At 37.0% G+C, this 26,244-nt stretch overlaps 2 protein-coding genes across 4 annotated transcripts; one reads left to right on the forward strand and one right to left on the reverse strand.

The window, feature by feature from the left end:
- Window positions 1-1,209: 1,209 nt before the first annotated feature.
- Window positions 1,210-19,899, forward strand: nab2 (NGFI-A binding protein 2 (EGR1 binding protein 2)). 2 transcript variants are annotated; one of them, XM_084100798.1, is made up of 7 exons: window positions 1,210-1,461; window positions 5,870-6,777; window positions 9,289-9,422; window positions 11,748-11,811; window positions 13,375-13,483; window positions 13,739-13,924; window positions 17,865-19,899. In XM_084100798.1, exons 2-7 carry the CDS (start codon window positions 5,872-5,874, stop codon window positions 17,942-17,944), a joined length of 1,479 nt encoding a protein of 492 aa, XP_083956924.1. In that variant the 5' UTR covers window positions 1,210-1,461; window positions 5,870-5,871; the 3' UTR covers window positions 17,945-19,899. The 2 variants fall into 2 exon arrangements, with proteins under 2 accessions (XP_083956924.1, XP_083956925.1); XM_084100799.1 differs by lacking the exon at window positions 13,739-13,924 and having other exon boundaries at window positions 1,321-1,461; window positions 17,865-18,677.
- Window positions 19,900-20,106: 207 nt separating this feature from the next.
- On the reverse strand, window positions 20,107-25,662 carry LOC311074306 (uncharacterized protein). Of its 2 annotated transcripts, none has more exons than XM_084100801.1 (5): window positions 25,432-25,662; window positions 22,709-22,892; window positions 22,474-22,587; window positions 22,008-22,204; window positions 20,107-20,896 (listed from the first exon to the last, which is right to left on the reverse strand). In XM_084100801.1, the coding sequence occupies exons 2-5, from the start codon at window positions 22,818-22,820 to the stop codon at window positions 20,723-20,725; spliced, it is 597 nt and encodes a 198-aa protein (XP_083956927.1). In that variant the 5' UTR covers window positions 22,821-22,892; window positions 25,432-25,662; the 3' UTR covers window positions 20,107-20,722. The 2 variants fall into 2 exon arrangements, with proteins under 2 accessions (XP_083956927.1, XP_083956928.1); XM_084100802.1 differs by lacking the exon at window positions 25,432-25,662 and adding an exon at window positions 25,237-25,354.
- Between the last annotated feature and the right edge of the window lie 582 nt (window positions 25,663-26,244).

Raw genomic sequence — 26,244 nt, forward strand, 5'->3', positions numbered from 1 at the left:
AGGGCTCAGATCAACCTTAAACCTTTTATTTTGTTGCGTCTACCTATACCCGTAGACTCATGCAGGACATAACAATTGACATTTTGAAGTCATATCACAATTGACAATTCTTGCATTTTTTATGGAATATTGCAATATTCATAAATGATTTATCTGAGCAAATTATTATTATTATTTTTAAATAATTTGCCCTCATAATCTTCAATCAAAATAACATCTCTTCCCTCTTGCAGTGACTTCTCTTCTCTTCTCTTCTCTTCTCTTCTCTTCTCTTCTCTTCTCTTCTCTTCTCTGATCTGATGACGTGTTTACTTGCGCGAGGGCGGGACAACCTGTCACTCAAGTGAGATCCACCAATAGCAAACTAAAGCCATCCAATCAATTCAGCATGGGCAAAATAAAGACCCGCCCTACATTTGTTCATTTGTATAATTTGATTTTTTTTTTTTTTTAAACTGATCAGCTATGGCTCAAAATAAAAATATTCTATCGTTATAGGCAATTCTATATATATGTTTTTTTTATTTTTTTTTATTAACATAATAGCATTTGTAAAGTATCTTAATGATAAAGAGCTAACAGTTTATGGATCCTAAATACACACACACACACACACAAAAAAGCATAATAATTAAATAAAAATATTCTATCGTTATATAGGCTAGGCAATTCTATAAAGTGATTTTTTTTTAAAGGTAAACATAAAGGCATTTGTAAAGTATCTAATATGAATGATAAAAAGCAATAATAACTAATATTTTTAAAAACCCAGTCGCGCATAAAGCCAGATCAGCCTGACGCAAACGCCGGGGATTCCCGCAGCTCAAGCCGCGTCACTGAGCGACGTTCAACGCCCACAGACCCGGTGATCTCCGGCACTCCTCCACACAGCTGACGGACTGCAGTCATGTTTACTCATGTATAAAATCAGCTACTTATTAAAATATGATTCGTCTCTGTAATGCTGTTTAGGTTCCTATCCTAACCATTTAATACAGGCATGAGCTTAAACAGTGAAACGGACAGATTCCCTGTCCCTCCACACGCCCTGCTGTGAGAGCCGGAGAGGAAGGCGCTCCCCCCTGAGCTCAGACCGGAGAGGAAGGCTCTTATTCGGTCAGATGGCGTGCCGCAGTCCGCCCACGCGTTTCTCGCGCCCACACAGGCAGCGAAAGAGCGTCATTAACTCACCGCTCCTGCCAGCACAGCAGAGAGAGACTAGACAACACAAGAGTTTCAAGAGTATTTCAGTTCAATCTCACATCTGTGGAATAAGGTCTAACAAGCACTGAAAACAAATATGAATTTCCTGTTTGAGGCGTAAAGATACAGGTCTATAAATAGAGCGAAAAGTTTGAAGTGAGTTAAAGCAGTGCACATCTATAGATTCCGTCGCTTCGGTTACTGAATCTCAAGTTTCCTCTGGATCCTGTCCTGGATTCTGTCTTGAAGTCTCTCGAGGTGAGTAGTAGCCTACACAACTAGCCTACCGATGTACATTCAGCAGTTACACTCTTAAAAACAAAGGTTCCTTCTTGGCATTTGATTCATTGAAGAACTTTTAACATTCATGGAACCTTTACACTGGACAAAAGGTACTACTTTGTAGTGGAAATGGATTCTTTGGATTTTTAAAATGTTCTTCATACTAAGAAAAAAATGTTTCTTTTTTTAGAACGGTTCATTGAAATCTTTGGGGAACTAAAAATGGTTCTTTATGACATCACTGTGAAACCCCCCTTTTGGAACATTTATTTTTACATGTGTACTATCTTTGATATACATTTTCACAGGAAAACTACTGTAGGCTGTATTTAACACCATTGATATGAATGCCTTACACAAACTATGCTCATTATTTGTGAATTTTAACTATGTAAGCAACAAAAAAAGAGAGAGATAGATGTAGCCTGTATGTTTTACTATAACTGTAATTATTGTGACTGTGTTGCAATGTTTTTGCCAGGAAAAAACATGCAACTTAAAGGGATTTTACGAATTTTCCCACTGTATTATTGTAAATAAACACTTGTTGTTTGCCTTTAGCGCTTTGGTTTCATTTGCTTGCACTGAATACTGAAGTCAGTATTGTTGTTCCCCAAAACCCTTAATAACGCCAGGGCACGTAACAAATACCTTCATTCATCTTCGGAACACTGTACAATGTTGTTTACATTGTAAATACATTGCAGCGCTTCTGGCTTCTACGTCAGAATGCTGGCTCATTATTGGCCGATGCTGGTCACGTGTGATGCTGATGCAGGAACTGGCCAATAATGAGCCAGCATTCGGATGTAGAACCCGGAAGCGCTGCAATGTATTTACAACTTAAACAGCGTAGGAGACTGACGCAGACAAGAAGAAATTGTTGAATAAAGTCGTTATTTTTGTTTGTTTTTTTTGCACACAAAAAGTATTCTCGTCGCTTCATAACATTAAGGTTGAACCACTGTAATCGCATGGACTATTTTTACAATGTCTTTACTACCTTTCTGGACCTTGAAAGTTGCAATGATGTTGCTGCTTATTGCTGATTCAGAAACCTCTCAGATTTCATCAAAAATATCTTAATTCATGTTTCGAAGATGAACTTATTGTCTTATGGGCAGTGGTATAGTCGTACCCACTAGGAAAGGTCAAGGGTTTCTGTATACCCACTTAAAAAAGCACGAGGATACATAACCACACCGTTTTGTGACAGAACTTTCATTCATAAATTCACCCTGTCTTTGATGCGAAGCAACAGATCGAATCACTGAATCAAGTCACAGATGAAACTTACTGTATAAAGCAGAACGTCACAGAATTTTTCCATTTTTGACAATCTGTTGTTTATGGATCACAACTTGTAGGTATGTCTTATTATTTGTAGTTGTGTTTTCTATTAACAGTTCCAATTATAAGCTCTATGTAGTTGCTATGAAGGGCAAAGCTTTGTCTCCGCTAACGTGCTAACTAACATTACAGTATTGATGTAGTGTTGACAAAATGAGAATGGCTACGTCTTCAGGAGGTTTTGTGCATATAGCCTGCATTGTACTGTTCTCCATAAAATGTGCAGCGCACAGACAAACCTTGAGGTTATGAGCTTCAGGAACAGTGTTAAAAATACATTTTAACCTCTCTAAGTTCGTCAGCCTTAAGACAAACTTTTTCTGGAGTGTAAAAAACAGCGACAACAACTCTTCCTCTTTTCTAAAGCAGCCCAGCATGGCCTCACCCTCTTTGTTGTGTTCCCGGGGTTTATGTAAATTTGAGGGTTTGTGATGTCATCAACCCCAGAAGAAGCTTGTTGTAGTCCGTACCAGCCATTTGTTGTAGTCCTTAAAAAGCAATTTCTTTAAAAGTAAATATCTCCCTTTGCATTGAACTTTGAGCGTCGTAACTTTGCAGATGTTGTTTATGCTCAAACAGAAGCATTACACACTAACTAAAGTTAAAAAAGTGAAATATTCAAGGACCCCCTTAAATTTTAGATATTCTGAAGTCTGCATGTTCTGCGCTTCTCTGTGTGAATGAGATTTAAAAAACAACAACTGAAAACAGGTAAAATTTTATTGCAATGGTCATTAATCGGCTGTCGGTGAACATGTCAAACTAACGATCCAAGACTTCAGATTTTAGCCTAGGATCAGAGGAATCTTTTAGGATTGAAAAAATTTGTCTCAGACGGCCAATCATGGACAAAATCGTACAGTGTGAACCCGGCTTAAGGGTGAAGATAATTTTTTTTAAATCTAAAGAACCTTTTTCCACTAACAAGAACCTGTTGTGGAATAGAAAGTTTCGATGGTTCTTCATGGACGCCTATAAATGAACCTTTATTCATAAGAGTCTCCATATTGTACTGTGGGAGGAGCAGAAGGAAATTTGACTGCACTGCAACTGGACTGAAAAACACTTGAAAATAAAAATAGTTCCCGAAGCTCTAGTTTGGATCCAGTTTCTTATGAAGACATCAGAAGAGAAGACTCCAACTCCTGCCAGGACTTCAGATGGTGTATAATCTGAATCAACATACACCAATGCTACATTTTCTATATATTTTAATCATTATTTTCTCAACTTAAATAATTACTTCAATGAGCTCATTGTTTGTGACATTGTCTCATTGTCATGAGCTCAATGATCTTATTTATTACGGATAAATACATACTCTTTATTAAGAAACAACACCTACAGCATTTTACATCAGCTCCATACTGATAAACTAAACAGATATTTTATAAAATCAAGGGAGCAGATATATGTGAAGTCTGTTCAGAAACTGCAAGATCCACATTCATTATTCAAACAAACACTGTCTACCGCTGTTGATCAGACCTCTACAGTGGTGAGGTGACCGGAACAATTATAAATAAAACTGTATTCATAAAACTGTATCTAACACTGCATGAAAAGTGTCAGCTGTTTGATATTTTTATTCCGCATGTTTTTAATCGCAGAATGTCATCCTATTTCCTGTGCACACAACAGTTATACCATGTTCACTCCCAGGATTTCATTTATCACAATTTTCTTACTTGTTTAGAAACTTCCAATAGTCTGGAGCCCCATCTATATTTTACCGTAAGCTTGTGCACGGCCAAAAACAGCTGATTTGTATTGCAAACTTTTTATTGTTATCGTAGAAATTTCAATTCATTATTGTAATTATAAGAACACTGATTAGTAGTGCAAATAGTTTTACCGTTTACTTCAATTTGCACGAAAAACTACATTTTCAAAAATTTGGAGTATGTTTTACAAGAAAGTACTATTATAGTCTTTCTACATCAAAATTGTATGTGTAAATCAATGTGTTACTTGCCATTTCTCTGTAATTATTTGTGAAATTTACTAGCATCTTAAATTCTACACCTATTTGTTTATATATATATATATATATATATATATATATATATATATATATATATGGTAACACTTTACAATAAAGTTCATTAGGTAACATTAGATAATGTGTTTACTAACATGAATTAACATTGAGTAATACATTTGTTACAGTATTTATTAATCTTTGTTAATGTTAGTTAATAAAAACACAGCTGTTCATTGTTTGTTCATGCTAGTTCACAGTGCATTAACTAATGTTAACAAATACAACCTTTGATTTGAATAATGTATAAGTAAATGTTGAAATTAGTATTAACAAAGGTTAATAAATGCTGAAGTATTGCTCATTCTTAGTTTGTTAACTAAGGTAGTTAAAGGTACACTGTGTAGTTTAAGTATTTTATTAGCTAAAATCAATCATAAATATGTCCTCATTGGTGTAAAATTACCTCTGCCAATGATCTGACTTATCCGCGTAAGCAAAGAATTTGTTATCTTTATTTACATTGGACGGGTAATTCCAAGGAGGCTTCCATGTCGTTCCGCCATTTTGAAAAACTATAATAGCAGAGAGGGACAAAAAGCTCTAGCCTACCTCAACGCGTTTCCACAACGCGTTTTCGTTCAGAGCCAGCGTCACATGACTGAAACCAGCTGAAACGGACAAGGGGATCAGTGAGAGGCGCTTGTCATTGCCCCGGCAAATTTGAAAGGCAGGCACTGCACGGTACTTCATAATGCAGGATCATTATGCCGAGCCACAGGAGAAGGAATCCTCGCCGCCAAAAAAGCGAAACGTGACCGGCGAAACCTCATCACCCGAAAGAAAACTCGATGAAGTGCTATTGGAAGACATGTTGTCATAGCTGAAAAAGCGTTTGAATGCAAAATACGTTTTCAGCCCTAGATGGGAGAAATTCCTACACAGTGTACCTTTAACTAATGTTAACTAATGAACCTTATTGTAAAGTGTTACCATATATAGTATATAATATACATGGTACTAATGACATGCTTTGTGGGAATCCTGTTGCAGTCATGTCACTTCCCCGGACGCTGGGCGAGCTGCAGCTCTACCGAGTTTTACAGAGAGCAAACCTTCTGATGTACTACGACACCTTCATCCAGCAGGGAGGCGATGATGTCCAACAGCTGTGCGAGGCCGGTGAAGAGGAGTTTCTCGAGATCATGGCACTAGTTGGCATGGCCACAAAACCCCTTCACGTGCGACGCTTGCAGAAAGCCCTGCGCGATTGGGCATCAAACCCAACGCTGTTCAACCAACCACTGGCCACCAGTGTGGCTCCCAGTGGAGTCCCTCTCCTCAGGATCGACAGCACCAGTTCTGCTGGCTCGGTTATGGGTGCAAGAAAATCTTTAAGCAATGGTCAGCCAGGCTCTCCATGTGAACGAGAAGAGGTGGGGTCTTGCCTTACGCCGCTCAGAGATAACAGTCCGAGGAGTCCCTGTTCACAGGCGTCACCTGTTCCTCCAGACCATCTGTACAGAGAAAAACTGTCCCCCATGGACCCTCACTGGCTCAGCCCTGAAATGTATGGAGCTGGTGAGTTAGATGAAGACCAGCCCATTCCCTCTCTGCCTTTCGCTTGCCACTCGCGTCTTCTGGGTCCTCCAACGCCTAATTCTTCCTCCTCCTCTTCCTCTTCTGTGGTCTCTCCGTGGCCTGGAGGTCAGCTGGACTCTGAGACCATTAAAGCCGTGGAGGAAAGCGTCGATCGGCTTCTGAGAACCATGCCTCAAGCCGATCAAAGCGAGCTGAAGACGCTTTTGAGACTCAATAAGAAAATGGCCAAGACAGTGGGCCACATTTTTAACCTGGAACCTCATGACAAGAGCAAAGAGGAAGAGATACGCAAATACAGCCTGATCTACGGGCGCTTTGACTCCAAGAGGAGGGAAGGGAAACAGCTCACCCATCATGAGGTTTGTGAAAGAGAACAGTTTGAAAAAGTTTGTCAAGGCAAACTTTTTTGGCTTCGGAAAGCCTAACAAGTTTGAAGTAGTTTAAAAAGCTGTTTTCCATTTGAAGCAGTTTGAAGTAGTTTAAAGGATAATTCCGGTATTTAGCACTTTGAGTCTCTTTTCTGGTTTGTTTTGGATGAACTAGAGTGGAGGACACAGAAATTTTGACGATGGGTCCTGTCTCGACTTTTTGACTTGTTTAGAATCGCCTTTGACCGCTTCGGAGTGGCTGGCTACGGGCATGCACGAACATGTCCTTAAAACAACCCTTAACGTCGTTTTCAAAACTGTGCAACTCACCGAGTGGTTAGTGGTGTTCGTTGATGATTAAAAACAAATATATCAGCGCAATGTATGATTTCAATCCATGCTATTTGCTATAGTGGAACTATTTTTTCAGATACCTCACAACCGCGTATAAACTTCCGCTCGATATTTGAGTCTGAAGCGCAGTAATATCAACGAGCAATGAGTCCTCCAACAGAAATCAATGGGATTTTACAAAATGCCAAATAAAACACGACAGAAACTGTATTTCGCTACGCTACTTGTTTTGGAACATCAACGAACACCACTAACCACTCGGTGAGTTGCACAGTTTTGAAAACGACGTTAAGGGTTGTTTTAAGGACATGTTCGTGCATGCCCGTAGCCAGCCACTCCGAAGCGGTCAAAGGCGATTCTAAACAAGTCAAAAAGTCGAGACAGGACCCATCGTCAAAATTTCATCCAAAACAAACCAGAAAAGAGACTCAAAGTGCTAAATACGCACAAATATGGAGTTTTCCATTTGAAGCAGTTTGAAGTAGTTTTAAGTTAGAAAGAGTTTTAAGTTTGAAGGTTTTAAGTTGAAAGGTTTTATGTTGAAAGGTTTTATGTTTGAAGCAGGTCTAAGTTTGACAGGTTTAAGTTTGAAGCGGTTTTTAAGTCCCCCTGTAGTCAATAATTATAGGCATCGGCTATTTGCACTAAGTGATAATAGCGATACATTCTATTTACACTATATATAAAAGCAGCAGTTCTTTGCAATAAGTGCAAAGAGTTGTTAGATCCCATGCATACTTGTATACTATTGTCACCCCAGTATTGTTGTACATAAACAGTATGCAATAATAACATAAAGTGTTAATTATTATATTTATTAAAATTCTTAAATGGATGCCACCTTATTGGGACAATATGCCTTCCCTACACCCACCCCTAACCTTACCCGATAAATAATTTATTATTAAACACTCGTTAGGCACTTTATTTACACTTTCATCTTCATTATCACACATCTTCATTTTTATTGAAAGTAAATGCCTTTCTGGTCTGATATGTGATGGGAAAAAGGAGAAGAGCGAGTTTGGCAAAAGGCGGACTCGAACTCGGGTCAATCATGTCGAAAGGCGTGCGTCTTTTTTAATCTTGTGTGGCCCAACCAGGCATTGGTGGGCGGAGTTAGTGTAAATAGCCTTTGCCAGCAACACAGGCGATTACACTTAGTGTAAATAGACACTACAATAATTGTATCCCTTAAAACTTTGATCACCAAAATTACATATTTAAAAGTTTTTTTTTTCTGAGAAAAATGCTTCATGCCTTAAAATAGCTTGAATGTAACACTACACCCTTGCTTCATTTAGTAAACACAGACCCATGAATATGCAAATTAGCCCCGCCTCCACTCACTCACACCAACTCAGAGATCCACTCGGTCTGTCAAATTTACTGTAGTAAACACTGCACAATGGTATTGCTCTTTACAACTTCGGATACATAATGGTAATTAATATGATTAGCTTTTTGCTTGACTACGTTATCAAACAGCTAATAATGTGTTGCTAATGATACACAAACCATGTTCCCATTCGCCATCTCAGAGTCCGACAGCTGCCTTCTAAAAATCAGCATCCTGGCTTAGAAAGGCTTTGAACATCAGAACGTCAATGGAGAAAGGCATCTAGTGAGCCAGCGTCCTTATCAGTGCACAAATTCATGTACGCGATATCCTGATTCACACTCTAGGAAGCTAGGGAACTGACTGAGACTCAGCCTAGGTGTAAGAAAACCTTAGCATTGTCCCCATGACTTCAGCACAGCAAGCAAGATTTGATTCTACAATTTTTTGATTACAAGCCCATTTAAAACTTTTTCAAGAAAAAAAGAAATAAAAAAACAACAACATTGATTTAGATGACTACAATAATGCAACTATTTCATTTTCAGAGAATTAATATCACTTGAGTCTTTGCATGTGTTTTTCCAACTTAAAGTAAATTTATGATACATTTTAAAGATAACTGCAACTCCTAGATTCTTGTACAATTCAACCATTTTAAAATATGAGATGTTGTAATTATATTAAAAAAAATACAGCAGTTGTTTAGGTTTTGTAATGCATTTTGTAGATGGTAGTTTTTACATGATTTAAGCACTTTCATAGAGCTCAGATGATCTGCTAAATAATTCTCATATTTCCACTTTTAGATGCTCATCAATGAGGCGGCGGCTCAATTCTGCATCCGGGACAACGCTCTGCTGTTACGCAGAGTTGAACTCTTCTCATTAGCACGACAGGTGGCGAGAGAATGTGCCTACACCTCAACATTTAAACATCACAGGTCAGGAATGAATCTTACTGTGACTTTTAGTTTTTTCAAGATTTGTATTTTGCATTTTGATGAGGTGGTTGCATATATTGTTAAATATATTAGAATTTTATAGATACAGACATACAGATGAACACATGCACGCACATATACAGCTCTGGAAAAAATTAAGAGACAAAATTACCAGTTTCTCTACAATTTTAGGCATGTGTTTGAGTAAAATGAACTTACTTGTTTTTTATGTAAACTTTTTAATTCCATTTCTGGAGCAAAAGTTTTGTTTGATGGCTTTGTTTGATGCTTGTGGCCATCCATCTTCCTCTTGATTCTACTCCGGAGGTTTTCAGTGGGGTTCAGGTCTAGAGATTGGGCTGGTCATGACTGGGTCTTGATCTGGTGGTCCTCCATCCACACCTGGAGTCTCATTGGGTAACATTGTCAGAGCAGAAGGAAGCAGGTGTTCTTCCAGGTTTACTTTGTACATGACTTCATTCATCTTTTCAGCCTGATTAGTCCAGTTTTCAGCTTTGCTTTGACAGAGACCTCGAGAGGCCTATAAGCCATGGTGTCTTGCACCCAGTTTGAAATTTGGTGGAGGACCGGTGATGATCTGGTGGTACTTAAAGGGATAGTTCACCCAAAAATTTAAATTCTGTCATTAATTACTCACCCTCATGTTGTTCCAAACCCGTAAGACCACAAATGAAGATCTGTCCCTCCATTGACAGCTACGCAACTACCACTTTGACACTTCAAAAATGTCATAAAGAGATCATAAAACTAATCCATATGAATTATGCGGTTCTTCATTTGTGTTCTGAAGATGAACGAAAGTCTTTCGGGTTTGGAACGACATGAAGGTGAGTAATTACTGACAGAATTTTCATTTTTGGGTGAACTATCCCTTTAAACAAGGATGAATCAGACAGATTGCGAAGACCCAGCCCAATCTCCAGACCTGACCCCAATTGAAAATGTCTGGAATGTGATGTGAAGGATTGGTGGAGAGCATTCCAAGATGCATGAAAGCTGGGATTGGGTTATTCCACCAAATCTTGATTTCCAAACTTTTTAATTTTACTGCTTAAAAATTAGTAAGAACTTTTTTATTTTTATTTATTTTTTGCAAGTTGTCATTTTCTGCAAATAAATGCATTAAATTACAGTATTTTTATTTGGAATTTGGGAGAAATGTTGAGTAGCTTCTAGAATACATTTTTTTTTTTCCATTTTATTCAAACACATACTTATAAACAGTAAATCCAGAGAAACTGATCATTCTGTAATAGTCTCTTATTTCCCAGTGCTGAATATGGAGAGCTTTTCCAAAGTTATAAGCAAAATCTTTAGATTTCATGACCAGTAGGTAGCGCTGTCTCCAAACTGCTCAGGTACCCTCAGGTCTTGGTTGTGATGACATAAGTTTTATTTTATTATCTCAGAGCGTTGTGAAGAGACCCTCATGTAATTTTTAGTGTGCTTTCTGTTGAATTATTCAAATCATTACACGATTTGGTTTGATTATATCAAAAAAGCTTTGAAGATGATATTAGCTAAATTGGGTGAAGATGATCTGATGAACGCTGTAGGAAGAGTATGTTCTTCAGAAAAGTTGGGCAGAAATTGAATCCATGGTTTGTGTTTGACTTGGCACAAGCCCAGTAATCAGAAGAAAAAATAATTATGTTTCAGACCATACGGTGCAAAGACATAATCACAAACAGAAGTGCCCATTTTAATTGTTGGTGGTGCTACACGGTTTGAGATAAAGAGCACAAATTTGAAGATTTAACTATTTACCTTACAGTTATTTGCTTTTACTCTGTTCAGTTGTTTATCCAACAGATTCAGCAGAAATATGATGACGGACAGAATTCATAAAAATTATTCTAATTTAAAAAGGTTTAGAAGAACATACAAAATCATTGTTAGACTTTGTGCATTAGGCTGAGCAAAATCTTACCAACTTATCAGTTTCTTTCAAAGACATTAAATAAGTTATCTGGACAGAAGGGCTTGTGTAGAGAGGAATTTTTACCTTATAAATCCTTGTCCCAGTGTACTGTTTGTGTGACCTGGTAACATGCTAACTAAATATATATGATAATAGTCTAATAAATGCATCTGACAGAATCTCTCAACTCATAGGAAAAACAGATGTGTAATTTGACATTTGACTTAAAAACTTAAAGTTAATGCGATATTGACTGCGAGCCAATCCGCCCCCTACATTTGTCCTTGAATATTGAATAGAATGAGTGTTTGACTTCATTACTGTGACTTTTTTTTAATTCTGAGCTGGGAATCTGAGCTGAGTTTGTTATATTATTATCTCAGGACATACTCAGATGATTGTTCTCCCTCTGTTGACTGTACTGCTCAGAAGAGAATCAAGCTTGATGTAAGTACATCAAGATATGTGTCTATTTATACATTTGCATAAAAAGGAATACAAGCCTTTTAGAAATATGCTCAGGTGACATAATAAAATGATTAGAAAGGTAATAGGATACCTAAAACAAAGATATGAAGTTAGTCATTGACTTTAGCTATACATGGGGTGTCAAATAGAGACCTGCGTGGGACGGATTCTTCATAAATAAATGTCACCACCTCCCAGTCCCACCCGAAGGCGAATGCAAACATAGATTTTCCAGTACGACCATGAAATTTCCATGAAACGGTTTAAAGTTACGTGCCACCTAGCCACAACATTACCATCCCAGCATAAATGCTCCAGATAAATTATTTGTTATCAAAGCATCTACATTCACGAACCTGTTATTTTCAGTGGTGAGGGGAACTTAAACACCTCTGATTGGCCACTGCGTTCAAGAAATCAACAGATATGTCTGTGATTGGCTACATCACTCAACGCTGCAAAAAACACATTGTAAATAGAAACCTTTGATGCTCTCCGGAGCGCAAATACAAATATGCACGGGATCGCTTGCCAAATCAGTTTCGCTAATATGCTATTATTATAGAGAAAACTGATCCTAGACCTGCAGTTATGGGCAGCTTGGCTTGCGCCTGTAAATAATTTGAACTTTATTTTAGCTGTTCTTGTTGCTTTAGTACAATAGATAAATAACAATTGAATTGCTTTAATTTTATATAAAAGATATTTCTATGTTGCGGGAGTCCCACAAATCAGTTTATTCTCCCGCAACCCGCAATCGCTCATCAAATCTTGTCCCGCATCGCAAGGTCGTCCCACGGGAGTGCAGGTCTCTAGTGTCAAACTTCAAAAAGAAGTTTTGAACTCCTTTTGAAATATTGATATTATAACAATAACTGTAACTTTATCAAACAGGTTGAAATATTCAGTGTTGGGGTAACGCATTACGAGTAACATGCATTATGTAATCAGATTACTTTTTTGATTTAACTAGTAATGTAATGTTTTAATTAGCTTAAAAGCACTGAATTAAAATTCTCTCTCTTCTCCATAATGTAGTCACTTAAACATGCATGACTTACATGCACTTCAACATAACTCATGCATGCGCGCAAACAGATAAAAAGTACAAAAGAAACAAAACGCATGACTTTTTAGTTGTACAGTATGTTATATAACCCATGATGTTAAGAAAGCTTATTTATAGTGTACAAGGATCAGGAAATATTCAAAGTGCTCAGAATAATAATATTCATATGTGTTTTTACTGAAGGTTGATGTTATATAGACTATGTTGTTGAATACATTACAGCGTTAAACACTTGCTAAAAATAAAAAAACACCTACAAGGCCTCGAAGAGAGCGAGCCTCAGCCAGCTGAGAGAATGAAACGCAAACGTAACGTAACACATTACTTTACATAAAATGTAACAAAGTAACGTAATTAGTTATTTTTGGGGGAGTAATGCAAAGTAAAAAAGTAACTTTCCCCAACACTGGAAATATTTAATATTGAAACAAATCAACTACTGTTACAAAACACATAATACTAACATGTTACAGGTCACAGATTCGGACAGGCTGTCTAAGGACCCAGTAGCCAATAGTGACATCAGATCTACAGTAGATGACAACAGCCTCTCTGGAGAAAGTCTAGATAGTTTAACACAAGGTAAGAATTTTATTATTATTGTTTTGACTGCAGTGTTTGTCAGTAAATCCTAGATGTGTAACCCCAAAACCATCATTGTCCCACATTGTGCCACGCAGGGCCTCTTCACACGTAAAGTGGGTTACTTTGACGTAAAGATCATGCAAGATTTTCCACATTTTTGTCCATTCATACTCGTGTCTGGTTGAAACATTGCTGAAAGAAACCGTAACGTGATTGAGAGGCATGTTTGTCTAATTGTGTGTGTCTTGATAGATATCAGCCCTCAGTTGCACCCGTCCTCATCCCCTCACCCCCCCACCGACACCACTGGCCTCATCACCTGGAGTCGCCAGCTCATGCAGCAAACTCTCATGGATGAGGGCCTCAGATTGGCTAGAATGGTGTCACGTGACCACGCAAGCAAAGTCAGCCTAGGGTCAGAAAAGAGACAGATTTCAGGTGAATTCTGTGATGTTTTATAACTTAAACCACGCTTTTCATGCACCTACCATGACTTAGGGTACAAAACATAGTTTGAAACTTAAATTGCCAAAAAAAGAGATGCTTATACCATCAGATGATTATCTAGCTTGTTGTTCATCTGCCTCAACAGGTAAAGCATATATAAGCTGTTCATTTTTTTGATGACACTTTATTTTAAGGGGGTGTAGTTACGCTACATATACTTAATAACAGTAAGACACACATTATTGCAATGTAACTAATCCTAAAACTTAATTCTTTCATTTTGTTATAATTATCTTTTCATTTTGATTAAATGTTATGAATTAAACAGCATGTCAACATACTTTTTTACTTGAAAAAACTTTTAACATGAAAGTATTATGCAATCATTTAATACATTTTTACTAATATAGAACCTTTTTGGGTTCTTTATAATTAAGTCAGAACCCTAGGGATCTATTCACCTTAGTATTAAAGAGTTAGTTCACGCACAAATGAAAATTCTGTCATTTATTACTCACCCTCATTTTGTAGACCGCTACGCAACCAAGCAGTTTGTTCATCAAATAAAGCGATCAAATCTCTTCAGAAAATTTTGACTAAACCGTTCAATTCACAGATTAGTTTTACGATCTCTTCATGAACTTTTTGAAGTGTTAAAGTGGTAGTTGCGTAGCTGTCAATGGAGGGACAGAAAGCTCTCAGATTTCATCAAAAAGATCTTCATTTGTGTTCTGAAGATGAATGAAAGACTTACGGGTTTGGAACGACACGAGGGTGAGAAATTAATGACAGAATTTTGGGTGAACTAACCCTTTAACTAAAGTTAACATACAAGATTTTATTGTAAAGTGTTACTGAAATTTCCTTTAAAGGCTTCAGGTTCGCTATGAAAGAATTCATTTTTACTAGAGATGATAGTGAAGAGACTAACACACCTTGAAGTGTCTCAGAGGAATAGAAGAACAGTGACAAATGGATTTCTTGTACTTATCAGGTTAGCTAATTTTGCTCATCTTGGATGGGATGAATCAGAGATTGTCAATGAATTTGAGAAGCTCTTGCAGAGGCAAACATCTCAGTCAGACATCGTCATTAGGGACTGAATAAAAGAGAAATGAGAAGAGAATGTGTTTGGGCGGAGGGGGCCACAGGAAGTGTGTGTGGGTGATAAACTGGAGCCCCTCTTCCCTGTCTGACGTCAAAGCTCATGAAAATGTGTGAGTGGAGGGCGGATGGATGGATGGAGAGAAAGAGGGGGTGAATGAGTAGGAGGGAGTGAGAAGGGCGTCGCTTTGACTCAGAAAGACAGAGTAAAAATAAACCATGTGGGCAGTGAAAGGATGCAGTCTCTCTCTCTCTTAATGAGCAAACTCACCAGTGCTTCTGTTCAGTGGCCAAAAATGAGCTTTAATCAGTCTTTCTCTGGGTTTTTTGTCTCTCCTTCAAGTGAAAATGCAAGTTCCTCATTTCATTGCGCTATCAATCATTCTGCACTTACATTCCTCAGCATTGTTCTGCCTTCACATAAAAAGAAAGAGTTTTAATATAATGTTTTATTGCATTGCTGTAACAAATACGGATACGTTTGAAAACACATCTTTTATATGTTTTGGTCGTCCACACTGAGGGCACGTTTACTCGACAACAATGTACTAAAAATGGATAAGACAAAACGATCCCCACACGGTTCTGCAAAAACGACTAAAAACGCTGTATTCTGCAGCCAAGCCAGTCTAGTTGGCGATGTCACTAAAGAAACACTACGCGCGATAGAGTGGTGCAGGTACTATCGTCAAGTTATGTTTAACACAGGCTTTATTTTACTCATAAATTGAAAACCCCATGAAGGTAAGATCTTACAGATTTATAAATTAATCGCTTGTTTTAAAAACTTCTCGGTCTACTGACATCTGTTATGTATGGAAGCTTGTTTCCGCCACTGAATAATAAATAAATAATAATAATTGCGACTTTTTATCTTTTGACTTTTTTTTTCTCAGAAGTGCGAGAAATAAAGTCGCAATTCTGAGAAATAAAGTCACAATTCTGAGAAATAAAGTCGCAATTGCGAGATATAAAGTCAGAATTGTGAGAAATAAAGTCAGAATTGTGAGAAATAAAGTCGCAATTCTGAGAAATAAAGTCAGAATTGCGAGATATAAAGTCAGAATTGTGAGAAATAAAGTCAGAATTGTGAGAAATAAAGTCGCAATTCTGAGAAATAAAGTCGCAATTGCGAGATATAAAGTCGCAATTCTCAGAAATAAAGTGGCAATTGGGAGATATAAAGTCAGAATTGCATGATATAGTCGCAATCTTTTTTTTTCCTTAGAATTGGACTTTATATCTCACAATTCTGAGAAAAGATGTCAGAATTGCGAGATATAAACTCGCAATTATGTGTTATAAAGTCAGAATTGCGTGATATAAAGTTGCAATTGCGAGAAAAAAAGTCAGAATTCTGACTTTATAACACGCAATTGCGACTTTATTTCACGCAATTCTGACTTTATATCTCACAATTCTGACTTTACATCTCACAATTCTGACTTTATATCTCGATATTCTGAGAAATAAAGTCAGAATTGCGAGATGTAAACTCGCAATTGTGAGATAAAAAGTCGCAATTATCTTTTAAAATGTTTTATTTTGTGGCGGAAACAAGCTTCCATAGTTATGACATCCACTTCAAACATGATAACTTTCATTAACTCTACAACAAGAAAAATCCACTTCACCAGCTAAAGCGATGCCATAGAAATATACAGAGCTGCCGCAAAAACTGAAATTCAAAAACAAAATACTAAAGATGGCTGCACTATTGTTTCTCTGGGGCGTAAGATCTTATTGACTGAACACATAATACGCATGACATCACTGTTTTCACAAATGAGTATTTTTGTTGTTTACACAGAGATGATAACAGTAACATAGTCAAAAACTTGCACTTTAAACTTGTTTTCAAAAGTTTGCATTTTCAGCCCCTCAAAATGCAGTTGTCATGTAAATGAACCGCCAAAACGCATAAAATGTTTTCTGTTTTTAGTTGAAAACGATGTCGCGTAAACGGCGCTTATGACAGTTTTGTCCTGTGAAATTTTTTTTTTAAGACACTTAATACACTTTTTTACATTTGAAAATGGCATTGTAGTGTGGACTTTGAAAATTGAGGTATTTGAAAACGATGACGCACGTTTAGTTATGATGCATATTGTACCAATAGAAATCTGTTTATACCGATATTTGCCCGATATTTACTTTTATGTGTTGCTAAAGATAAATGTTACACACTGTACAATCGTCCGATTCCATTCCTGCAAAGATAAGAGAAAATTTACTCGAATGCTGTCCTGCATCAAAACAGCGATTGAGTGTAATTTGATTCTCACCAAAATCAATAAAATGATTGTGCCAGAAGAATAGTGTGCGATCTTTATTATATCTGGTCTCTCGGTATAATTTCAGTGAGCTTTTATTAAGTTTTACGCATGTACAAAAAAAACAAAACATTTCAAATGTATCCGGTTTCAAATTAGACATAGCCTTAGTGTCAGCTGTTTAATCAATCAGGTATCCACTTGTCTCAAAGCATAATCACGTCAATAATAACACAAGTAGAAATGCAATGAGAAACCCAGTGATACAAACTCTCCCAGTTCCATATTGTAGACTCTCAGTAGACTCTTGATAACTCTTTACATCAATGTGCAGGACAATCCTGACAATCAACTGTCTTGCTTGTTGTTTTCAATGGGAATGTGTCACTTTCAAAGGCAATCTGCTCATTAACCTTTAAGAGTGTCAGTGTGAGCAAGCATATAACAATTGACGAAATTGTGATACTGTAAAGTACTGTATTGTGTCCCAATCCTGTTGATAGTCAAAAATGACTCAAATTTAAATAAAAGTAACTTTGTTTATATTCTCGTAGAGATGGAGGAGAAGGTGTCCGAGAGGAGAGGATCGAGTAACAGAAGCATCAGTCCAGCGAACACCAAAGACGACCCATAACCGACATTCTGTGTTGAACTCAGGTCGGATTTCATGCAGCCATGGTGTTCGGTTCGCGACGTTCATTATTAGAACATTTACAGACATAAAGTTGTGTCTTTTCAAATGAAAGTTGAAGCAAATGCAGGTTAGCGCAAACAACGTGTTACAAATACATTTCATTTTCTTGGTCAGGATATTTTAACTTGACAGACAATGGTGCTAATTTTTATCCATTACCAAAACATTATTTATTAGGATAAATGGCATGCTTCTCGTTTGAAGAGCTGTGAGACATTGGGATGTAAGTTTCGGTACATTTTCTCAGTTTCGATGCCGTTTTAAACAAAAGATCATGAGGTGCGTGTTCATTTAATCCAACCAATGACAATGCTAGAATACGCTTTATATAAACTGCTCAAACACTTTATTATGTACAGCGGGCAAAATATGTTAACCTTTACATGTTTTGGATCATGAAATTGACTGTATTGAGAAACCCTGACACTATTTACTTGTACTGATGCAGTGAATATTAATATTTCAACTCTAAATGCTCATATTTTAGTAGATTTCCGAGGTTACAACAATGTGTAAATGATTCGAATGAATCATGGGAAGAATAGTATTCTCACTGTTTAAAGGTTGAATGGCTATAATGAATTTGTGCATTACATCTCCAATATTAGAAATATATCTGTGGCCTCTTTAATGACAGAGTATTTATTTTTTAATTCCTCAATAAATTATATTGTAATGTTTCTGTTTTACGTCTTGAGACTGTTACTTGCTAATAGTGTAAAAATATAGAAACTTTGTTTTACAACAACTTTTGTCCCATGCTGCTTTTTGTCTGTCTCAAGGAATTAAAGTACTGCATATGAAAATGTATAGAGAATTTTGAGGTTTCTGACACACTGATCCACCACCCACTCGCCCCAGTCTCATCTCAGCAAACCCAGACAGATGATGCCTGTGATTCACTGGCCCGATCCTGACATCATCATCATCATCATCACAGATGGGGGAGTGTTTTGGAAACTTGTCTTAATTGTTTCAATTCTGAAAAATTAATCAATCTGTAATCATTAAATTGATGCAATGTGCTTGTAAAGACCAGTGATTGAAGGGAAAGGCAAATATTTAAATTCTGTCATCATTCAATTACCCTCATAACCTGCATAGATTTCTTTATCCGTGGAACACAAAAGTACAGAGTACAGAAACCCCAACATGCATACTGGATAAACTGGTTAGCATGTTTAAAGCAACACATAATAAAAAGTAATGGCAATTGTATACTAAAGTGTATACTATACTATAGTATACATTTTAGTATACTATACTAAAATGTATACTAAAGAGATTCGTCATGTCATGTAAAAATCTTTATCCAATTATACCTTAAATGGCAATAATCATCCCAGGTAACAAAAAGAAAAAATTGTTCCACGTACATTTTCCTAACGTTCCCGTTAAGTTATGATTCTGAATGTTATCTAAACGCTCAAAACGTTGTTTTTGGTCATGTTTTTAAAGTCCCCCTTTAGTCAATCATTTTATTTTAAATTTTTTTCGTGAAAAATAATTTCTTAATGCCTTAAAATAGCTTGAATGTAACTCGACACCCTTGCCTCATTTAGTATCGGCGGTTCTATGAATATGCAAATGAGCCTCACCTCCACTCACTCACTCACCTCAGAGATCCACTCGTTGACGATCACACGTTGATCTGATTGGTTACAAGGTAGTTTGTGACGTCAGAGACACCAGCGATTTCAAATTTTTTCTCGGTTATGCAAATGTTAAGGGAACATTCCATTTTGCAAACAATGATAATGTTACTTTTGAATGTTTTCTGAATGTTCTGGAACAAGTAGTAACATTTTTTTTAAAAAAGCGTTCCATTAATGATGTATAAATAATGTTTTTGATAATAACATTTTGAGAACATTATTAAAGACCAGATAACTTTGAATGAATGTTCTATTATTGTTACTGGAAGAATGTTTCTTCACAACTTTGAGAGAACCTTGCCAGAACGTTAGCCGAAGTTCTGAGAACATTCCCTGTTTGCTGAGGCACCATTGATTTACATGTAGCCTAAACATAATGATAATCTAATGAGGTTTTACAGCATTCATGCCGCCTGGTGGTATGATCCATTAATGCCCCACAAAACATCATTTTATAGTGTATTTAATCTTTAATTGATAGACAGCACTATTCACTATCATGCGCTATAGGGTAGTGAAAATACAGCATTTGGGTAAAAACAGTAAAAAAAAATATATATATATATGTGTACAAAATTGTTCTATTTGTACAAAACAAACACTTTTCTGTGATGGAACCAAATAATTAGGACAGGAGATGAATCATCACATGATAAACAAATATGTGCATGTGTAACATTTTTGTTGTTCTTCCTGCTTTATCATATTCCCCCCAGTTTCACAGATAAGGCTGAAACTATTCCCAGACTAAAATGCATGTTTGAGCTGTTTTAACTGAAAGCATCTTGCAGTGATTTATCTTAAAATATTGTTTTGTCTCAAGATTCACACCAGTAAATGTTTTTTTAAGGCACTTTAATAAAAGCTACTTAAATGTCCTATTTAAATGAAGGCTTAATCTAAACCCTGTCTGTGAAACCAGGCCAGTATGTGTTTGCACAACAGCTTAGTATGCATTACAATTTAATAAAAAGAAATCTTGACCATCACTGACCTAACCTTAAATATTTTCAAAATCCACTTTTTTTTTTCTAGTGAATTTGATTCCCAGAACTGCTTTTCTTCAGGTCATGTGTGTAGTGAGGTGACGCAGAAACTCTCCACGGGTGCTTGTGTGTCCCGGAAACACAGCGTGACAGAACTCACACACCTGCGACTGCAGCGTCATTCCAGACATGAACAGCCCTCCCGCTTGACTGACCAACTCGCTGTCCAGAAAGGAGGATGACCAGGGCCTCTGTGGGACAGACAAACACTCTTTTCACACACATCAGATTGTAAACTCTTAGGGCGCGTCTCAAACGGATGGCTGTGTCCTCCTTAGTCTAGTTCTTGTCAGCATTAAACCCTAGAATGAGACCGTCTAGTAAGTGAGCGTGACTATGTCACGGCAGTCACGCATGTTCCTGCTCCCACAGTCATGGCACAAAAATACTAATAAACTTAATTTTGGAAAGATACTTTGTATTAAATATCTTTATATTAACTAGGTCTGCGGTCTCCCATTGGCTTACATTATTGGCAGTTTAGTGTTAAAGCCCCTCTGTAGTCCATAATCTTATCCCTTAAAAGTCATCTTCGATCACCAAAATTAACAAAATATGTCACATTATGTCTGTGTGGTGTTTTTAATGTGCTTTAAGACAAACCACGTGTAACTTCATAAGTCGACACTATTGCTGAGTATTTTCTCCTTAAAACTGCAGTGAACCAAAGACAGTCTCAAAAACACGCTTTGAAATCGCTGGTGTTTCTGACGTCACAAACTACCTTGTAACCAATCAGATCAACGTGTGATCGTCAACCAGTGGATCTCTGAGCTGAGTGAGTGAGTGGAGGCGGGGCTCATTTGCATATTCATAGAACCGCGTGTACTAAATGAGGCAAGGGTGTAGTTACATTCAAGCAATTTTAAGGCATGAAGATTTTTTTTTTTCAAGGAGAAAACGTTTAAATGTGTAATTTTGGTGATCAAAGATGAGTTTTAAGGGATAAAATTATGGGCTACAGGGGGACTTTAAATTCTTGCATAGTTCTTTTATGGGGGTTACTTACATTTTTTGTCTAGTTTAGTTTACGAGCTGTTTAATTAATAGAATTTTATTAAAAAATTAAACCAAATCCATAATATGACTTATTAACCACTGTTTCTATATATGAAGCGTCTGACAGAAGGCTTTCAAGGGTCTATATAGAACCTTTTCTAACAATAATGTAGAAAGATGTTTAGCAGGAGGTGTGGTCAGAAGGACTAGACACAATAAATTAAAAGTCATTCAAGTTTAGGAGCTTAAAACAAATAAAACCAGAGTGAACCAAAGCTAACTAAAAACAGCTATGATACAAACCCGCAGCCGTTGTGAAGTCTGGTTAGCATAATAATGTTGCTCAACTTTCCTCAGGTCATCCCAGGCACTGTTTTCAGCCGTCTTTACGGGATTATGGAAAACCACATTATCGTGGCTACCTCGTTTCTGATCGGACACGTCCAGGTTAAGATGCACTTGGCCTAGTCCTCTATCAATGTGACTGAGATCATGAGCAGCTGAAAAACAAACACATAAATGTCAGAATTGAAAAACTGGCGCTCAAAAGATTTACAAAACTAAGTAATATCAATGGTACACTGACAACTTTCACTCAGAAATTGCTTGTAAATTTCACAATTATTTACAATGAAACGGCTTGTAACACTGAATTAAAAATGACATTTTAAAGTAGTATTTTTTTCTAAAAAATACTCAAATAATCTTTGTTGTATTTTAAAACTATTTACATCAGTGTAGAATAACTTTCATAATGAGAATCCTGTACTTTGAGGGTTCAGTATGCGTGTTTCAGTGGGATGTCTCCGAGATTCATGGGATTCTACAGGATGGGGTTGGTGTCCCGTCTCTTTCGCTGTACACTGGCACAGGTTGGCCGACTCTGAAAGTGAACATCAGTGTCATTTAAATCATTTATCATAGTCTCTACAATCATTTAATACATTAAGATATTAATAATACATGAAGTACTGAATATTGGTGGTTTATTTGAGTCCTTTGACCTTGTTGTCGTTGCACTGTGTCAGAGAGATGTTGTAGCATTGCTGCTTGTTTTAAGCAGAGAGACTGGAGACGGACAAACTCCTGATACAGCGCTGTATACGCCTCCTCCATCTTTATGAGTGGAGGAAATTAAAAATATAACTTATTGGAAAGTCTTCGAGCTTGCAGTCTTGTAGTCAACTTCTGTATAGTAAGAAATAGAGAAAGAGAGAGAGATTTCCACCATTATTACAAAAAAAACAAAAACTTTTCATTGACCAAAATGGAGCAAATTCACTCAATGTCATTAAAAAGCCTATTTACAGCTTATGAGATTTTTCCCAGCAAAATTTAACAGCAAAAACACAGTGCATTTAAAAGTAACTTTATACTTTTATATATTTGTTTTTTTTTACTATAATAAAATTAAGGCTGCTCCGTTCCTGCTCAAACTTCTGTGTAAAGTCATAATGCTGCATAAAAGCCAGATTAAATTATGCCTGCTCTGATCCATCTCAGACCCAGAATCAAATTATACAGTAGTAATTGCTGTGTAAATGCAACTATGCCACCTCTGAACAGCATTAAAGTCGGCATGAAACTGAAGTTGCGATAGTCTTTTCTTTTCAATTGCGACGTATATCTGATTGAAACAGTGTCATGACGAATCGGGTCCTCCCTCGAAATCAGTTAATGATTATACTAAGTACGTACAAACAATATTAATTTGAAATATGTGTAACTTACTATATAGTGCATAATAGCTTAAAACAAAATGAACGTTTCTTTCACTTGATAAAACTGTTATTTAATAAATAATAATACTAATAATAATAGCCTATTAAGTGAATAAATTAACATGATTACATTCTTTTTAAAACTGAAATATTTGGAAATGTAACACATAATTACATTGTGAATACATGTAGAGTAAAGTACAAATGCGTGTATAAACTAAGCTATCAGGCTAATCGGATATCTGTACGCTATGCTAGTACATAAGCTAATTAATACAAACATAAATGGTCATTATAACGTTAATTCAAACAGCATTTATCATAACATGATTTTGTAGGAATTGTAAACGGGCGAGTGCCTATTCAAAGTAATTTGAGCCAATGGGATCGCTTGGGGTCCTACACCCAATTTGCGAATAGGACCCGATTCGACACCACCATGGCTTCTGGAACAAGAACAAATTTCAAAGCTACACTGTGTAGGATTTTCTCCCATCTAGCGGTGAAATTGTTTATGACTACCAACTGAATATTATTATTTTCTAGCCCCTCCCATTCCGAGGGCGTTTTAACTCCTACGGTGGCCGTATTATTTAAAATCTGCCGGCAGTCGCGAGTAATCTCCTCCTCGCATTCGTCACGGTGCCACTGAGTGTAAAAACGCGAAAGGCGAAGCTTGAATTTCCAGGTATGTCCCTCTTTGGCTAATGTATTTTCAAGATGGAGGCGCAACATGGCTGCCGCCATTCGAGCGACTCGCTTGTATGTATTCTAAATGGCAGATTCTGCGCTTACGAGAATACTTGATTAGTTGGTAGAAGTAATTACACATTAATGAGCACATATCATTCTGAAAGAACAAAGTGTTTTTTGCTAAGAATCAACTTAAAAAAATTACACAGTGTAGCTTTAAGTTAAGTTAACCACTTTATTAACCCCACAAGGGGAAGTTATGGGCGTGGCTTGATTCTGTCCATGGGGAATTGATTGGATGTTTGTGGTTTGCGATTGGTGGATCTCATGTGAGTGACAGATTGCCCCGCCCTCACACCAGTAAACACATCATCAGAGAAGAGATGTTTATGCAAGAGGGAGGGGAAGCTATTTTGATTAAAGATTTCGAGGCACATGAATTTAAAACAAAAAATTATTTACTAATAAATACTGATGAATTCCATACAAATTTGACAATTTTGATCTCATTATGACTTTAAACAATTTGTGTAGACACCTAATTGCTGCTTCAGAAGCCACATTTGTAATGTATATTTGGGGGAATTTTTTTTTTTTTTTTGTTATGACTCAAAAAAGCATTGGTACCCGCCTTAGAACAGAAATGCATCGACAAACAGGGAAGTAAACACAACAGATTACAGGTTTCTGGGTGCCACAAAAAAAAGTTGCTGTTTATTTTACCATCGGGAACTAGAGGGGGAAAAAAGTTAGTTGTTACAGGTCATAAACTGGGTGCTGTCACAAAATTATAACATCTGAATATTTTTGCCCTCTTAACTTGACATTAAAAAAACTTGGCTACAACCTGTCTGGGTGAGAACAACTTTTCAGTTTTCCCTTCAGAGCGATAATAATCAGAATCTGTACGGCTTTACAGAGCTAGCGACAGCTTCGAAGTCTAAATGTATTTTCTGACTGAGGTGACATTTTTCTTGTTGGACATTTCAGTTAACCGATAGTTAGCTAGGTTAACAACCATGGGTAAACCTCAAACCATCAAAATCATCCGCAGTGTTCCTCCGGCTACTTCAACCAGAGGTGTAAACCGAAAGCACAACAAATACAGAGCAGCCTACCTTTGTTTGTACCACCAGATATTCAAGGATAAATCTGTAGCAAACAATAGCAACACGTTTCTACATTGCATTGATGTGGCCACAGAATGAAAGCATAAAGAGGAAGAACAGATTTGCATAATAGTATCTACGTGCTTACTAATATCCAGACATTCGTAATCAAATCGATACAATGGAAGATATATATTTTTTTACGTTTGTCGATGAAGAGTCCGTATATGCAGTCCAGCGTAAACTTTACAAATTTAAGAAAACAGTAAGTTGGCTATCAGGAAATCAAAAACAGGAACTCGAGCAGGAACCTCCTCCCGGGTCAGTTAAAGTGACCCAGCCACTGATCTGGACCCAGCACAGAATCAACGCATTATCTCTTATCACGTCTGTTCTCGAGTGAACTGTCCACACTGGATGTGTTATATCTAGTGCGTTTTACAGTGGGCTACTAGTGTGTACTGTAGCCTACTGTATGTGTATTTTTTTGTTAAAGGGGACATGAACTGCATTGTTTTATTGTTTTATGTTTAAAATAGTCCGTTCTCATAGTCCGTGCTCAACTAAGGCAGAGGCGGCATCTATGCCGGTGTGGTGAAGTATCCGGTAACTCTATAGTGATGGGTCCGGGCTGAGGACCCAATTAGTATGCCAGTCAGTGTTGCCAGATGTACGATAATTATCGTATTTGTACGATAATTTTGACCTCTGTACGATGTACGATCAATAATGGAAAAAATCCTATAATGTACGATAATTTCAGAACTGTGTGACACTTCAAATTATGGTCGTTGTAATAGGGCTTCTCATTGATCTAGCTGTGGATTCTACGTCTACCGGGGGAAGAACGTGTAGAGAGAGGGAGCAAGATACCTTGCGTGTGTGTGCTAGTGTGCCTCACGAAGCGCATGTAAGGACCCAACCAATCAAATGTAAGTGCGGGCGGGCTTTTATCTATAGCTACTCCCGAACCAAATCAGAACCGAACCGAATTCGGATAACGTTAGCTGTATGCTA

The sequence above is a fragment of the Abramis brama genome, assembly GCF_963993115.1.
Source record: "Abramis brama genome assembly, chromosome: 23".
NCBI lineage: Eukaryota > Metazoa > Chordata > Actinopteri > Cypriniformes > Leuciscidae > Abramis > Abramis brama.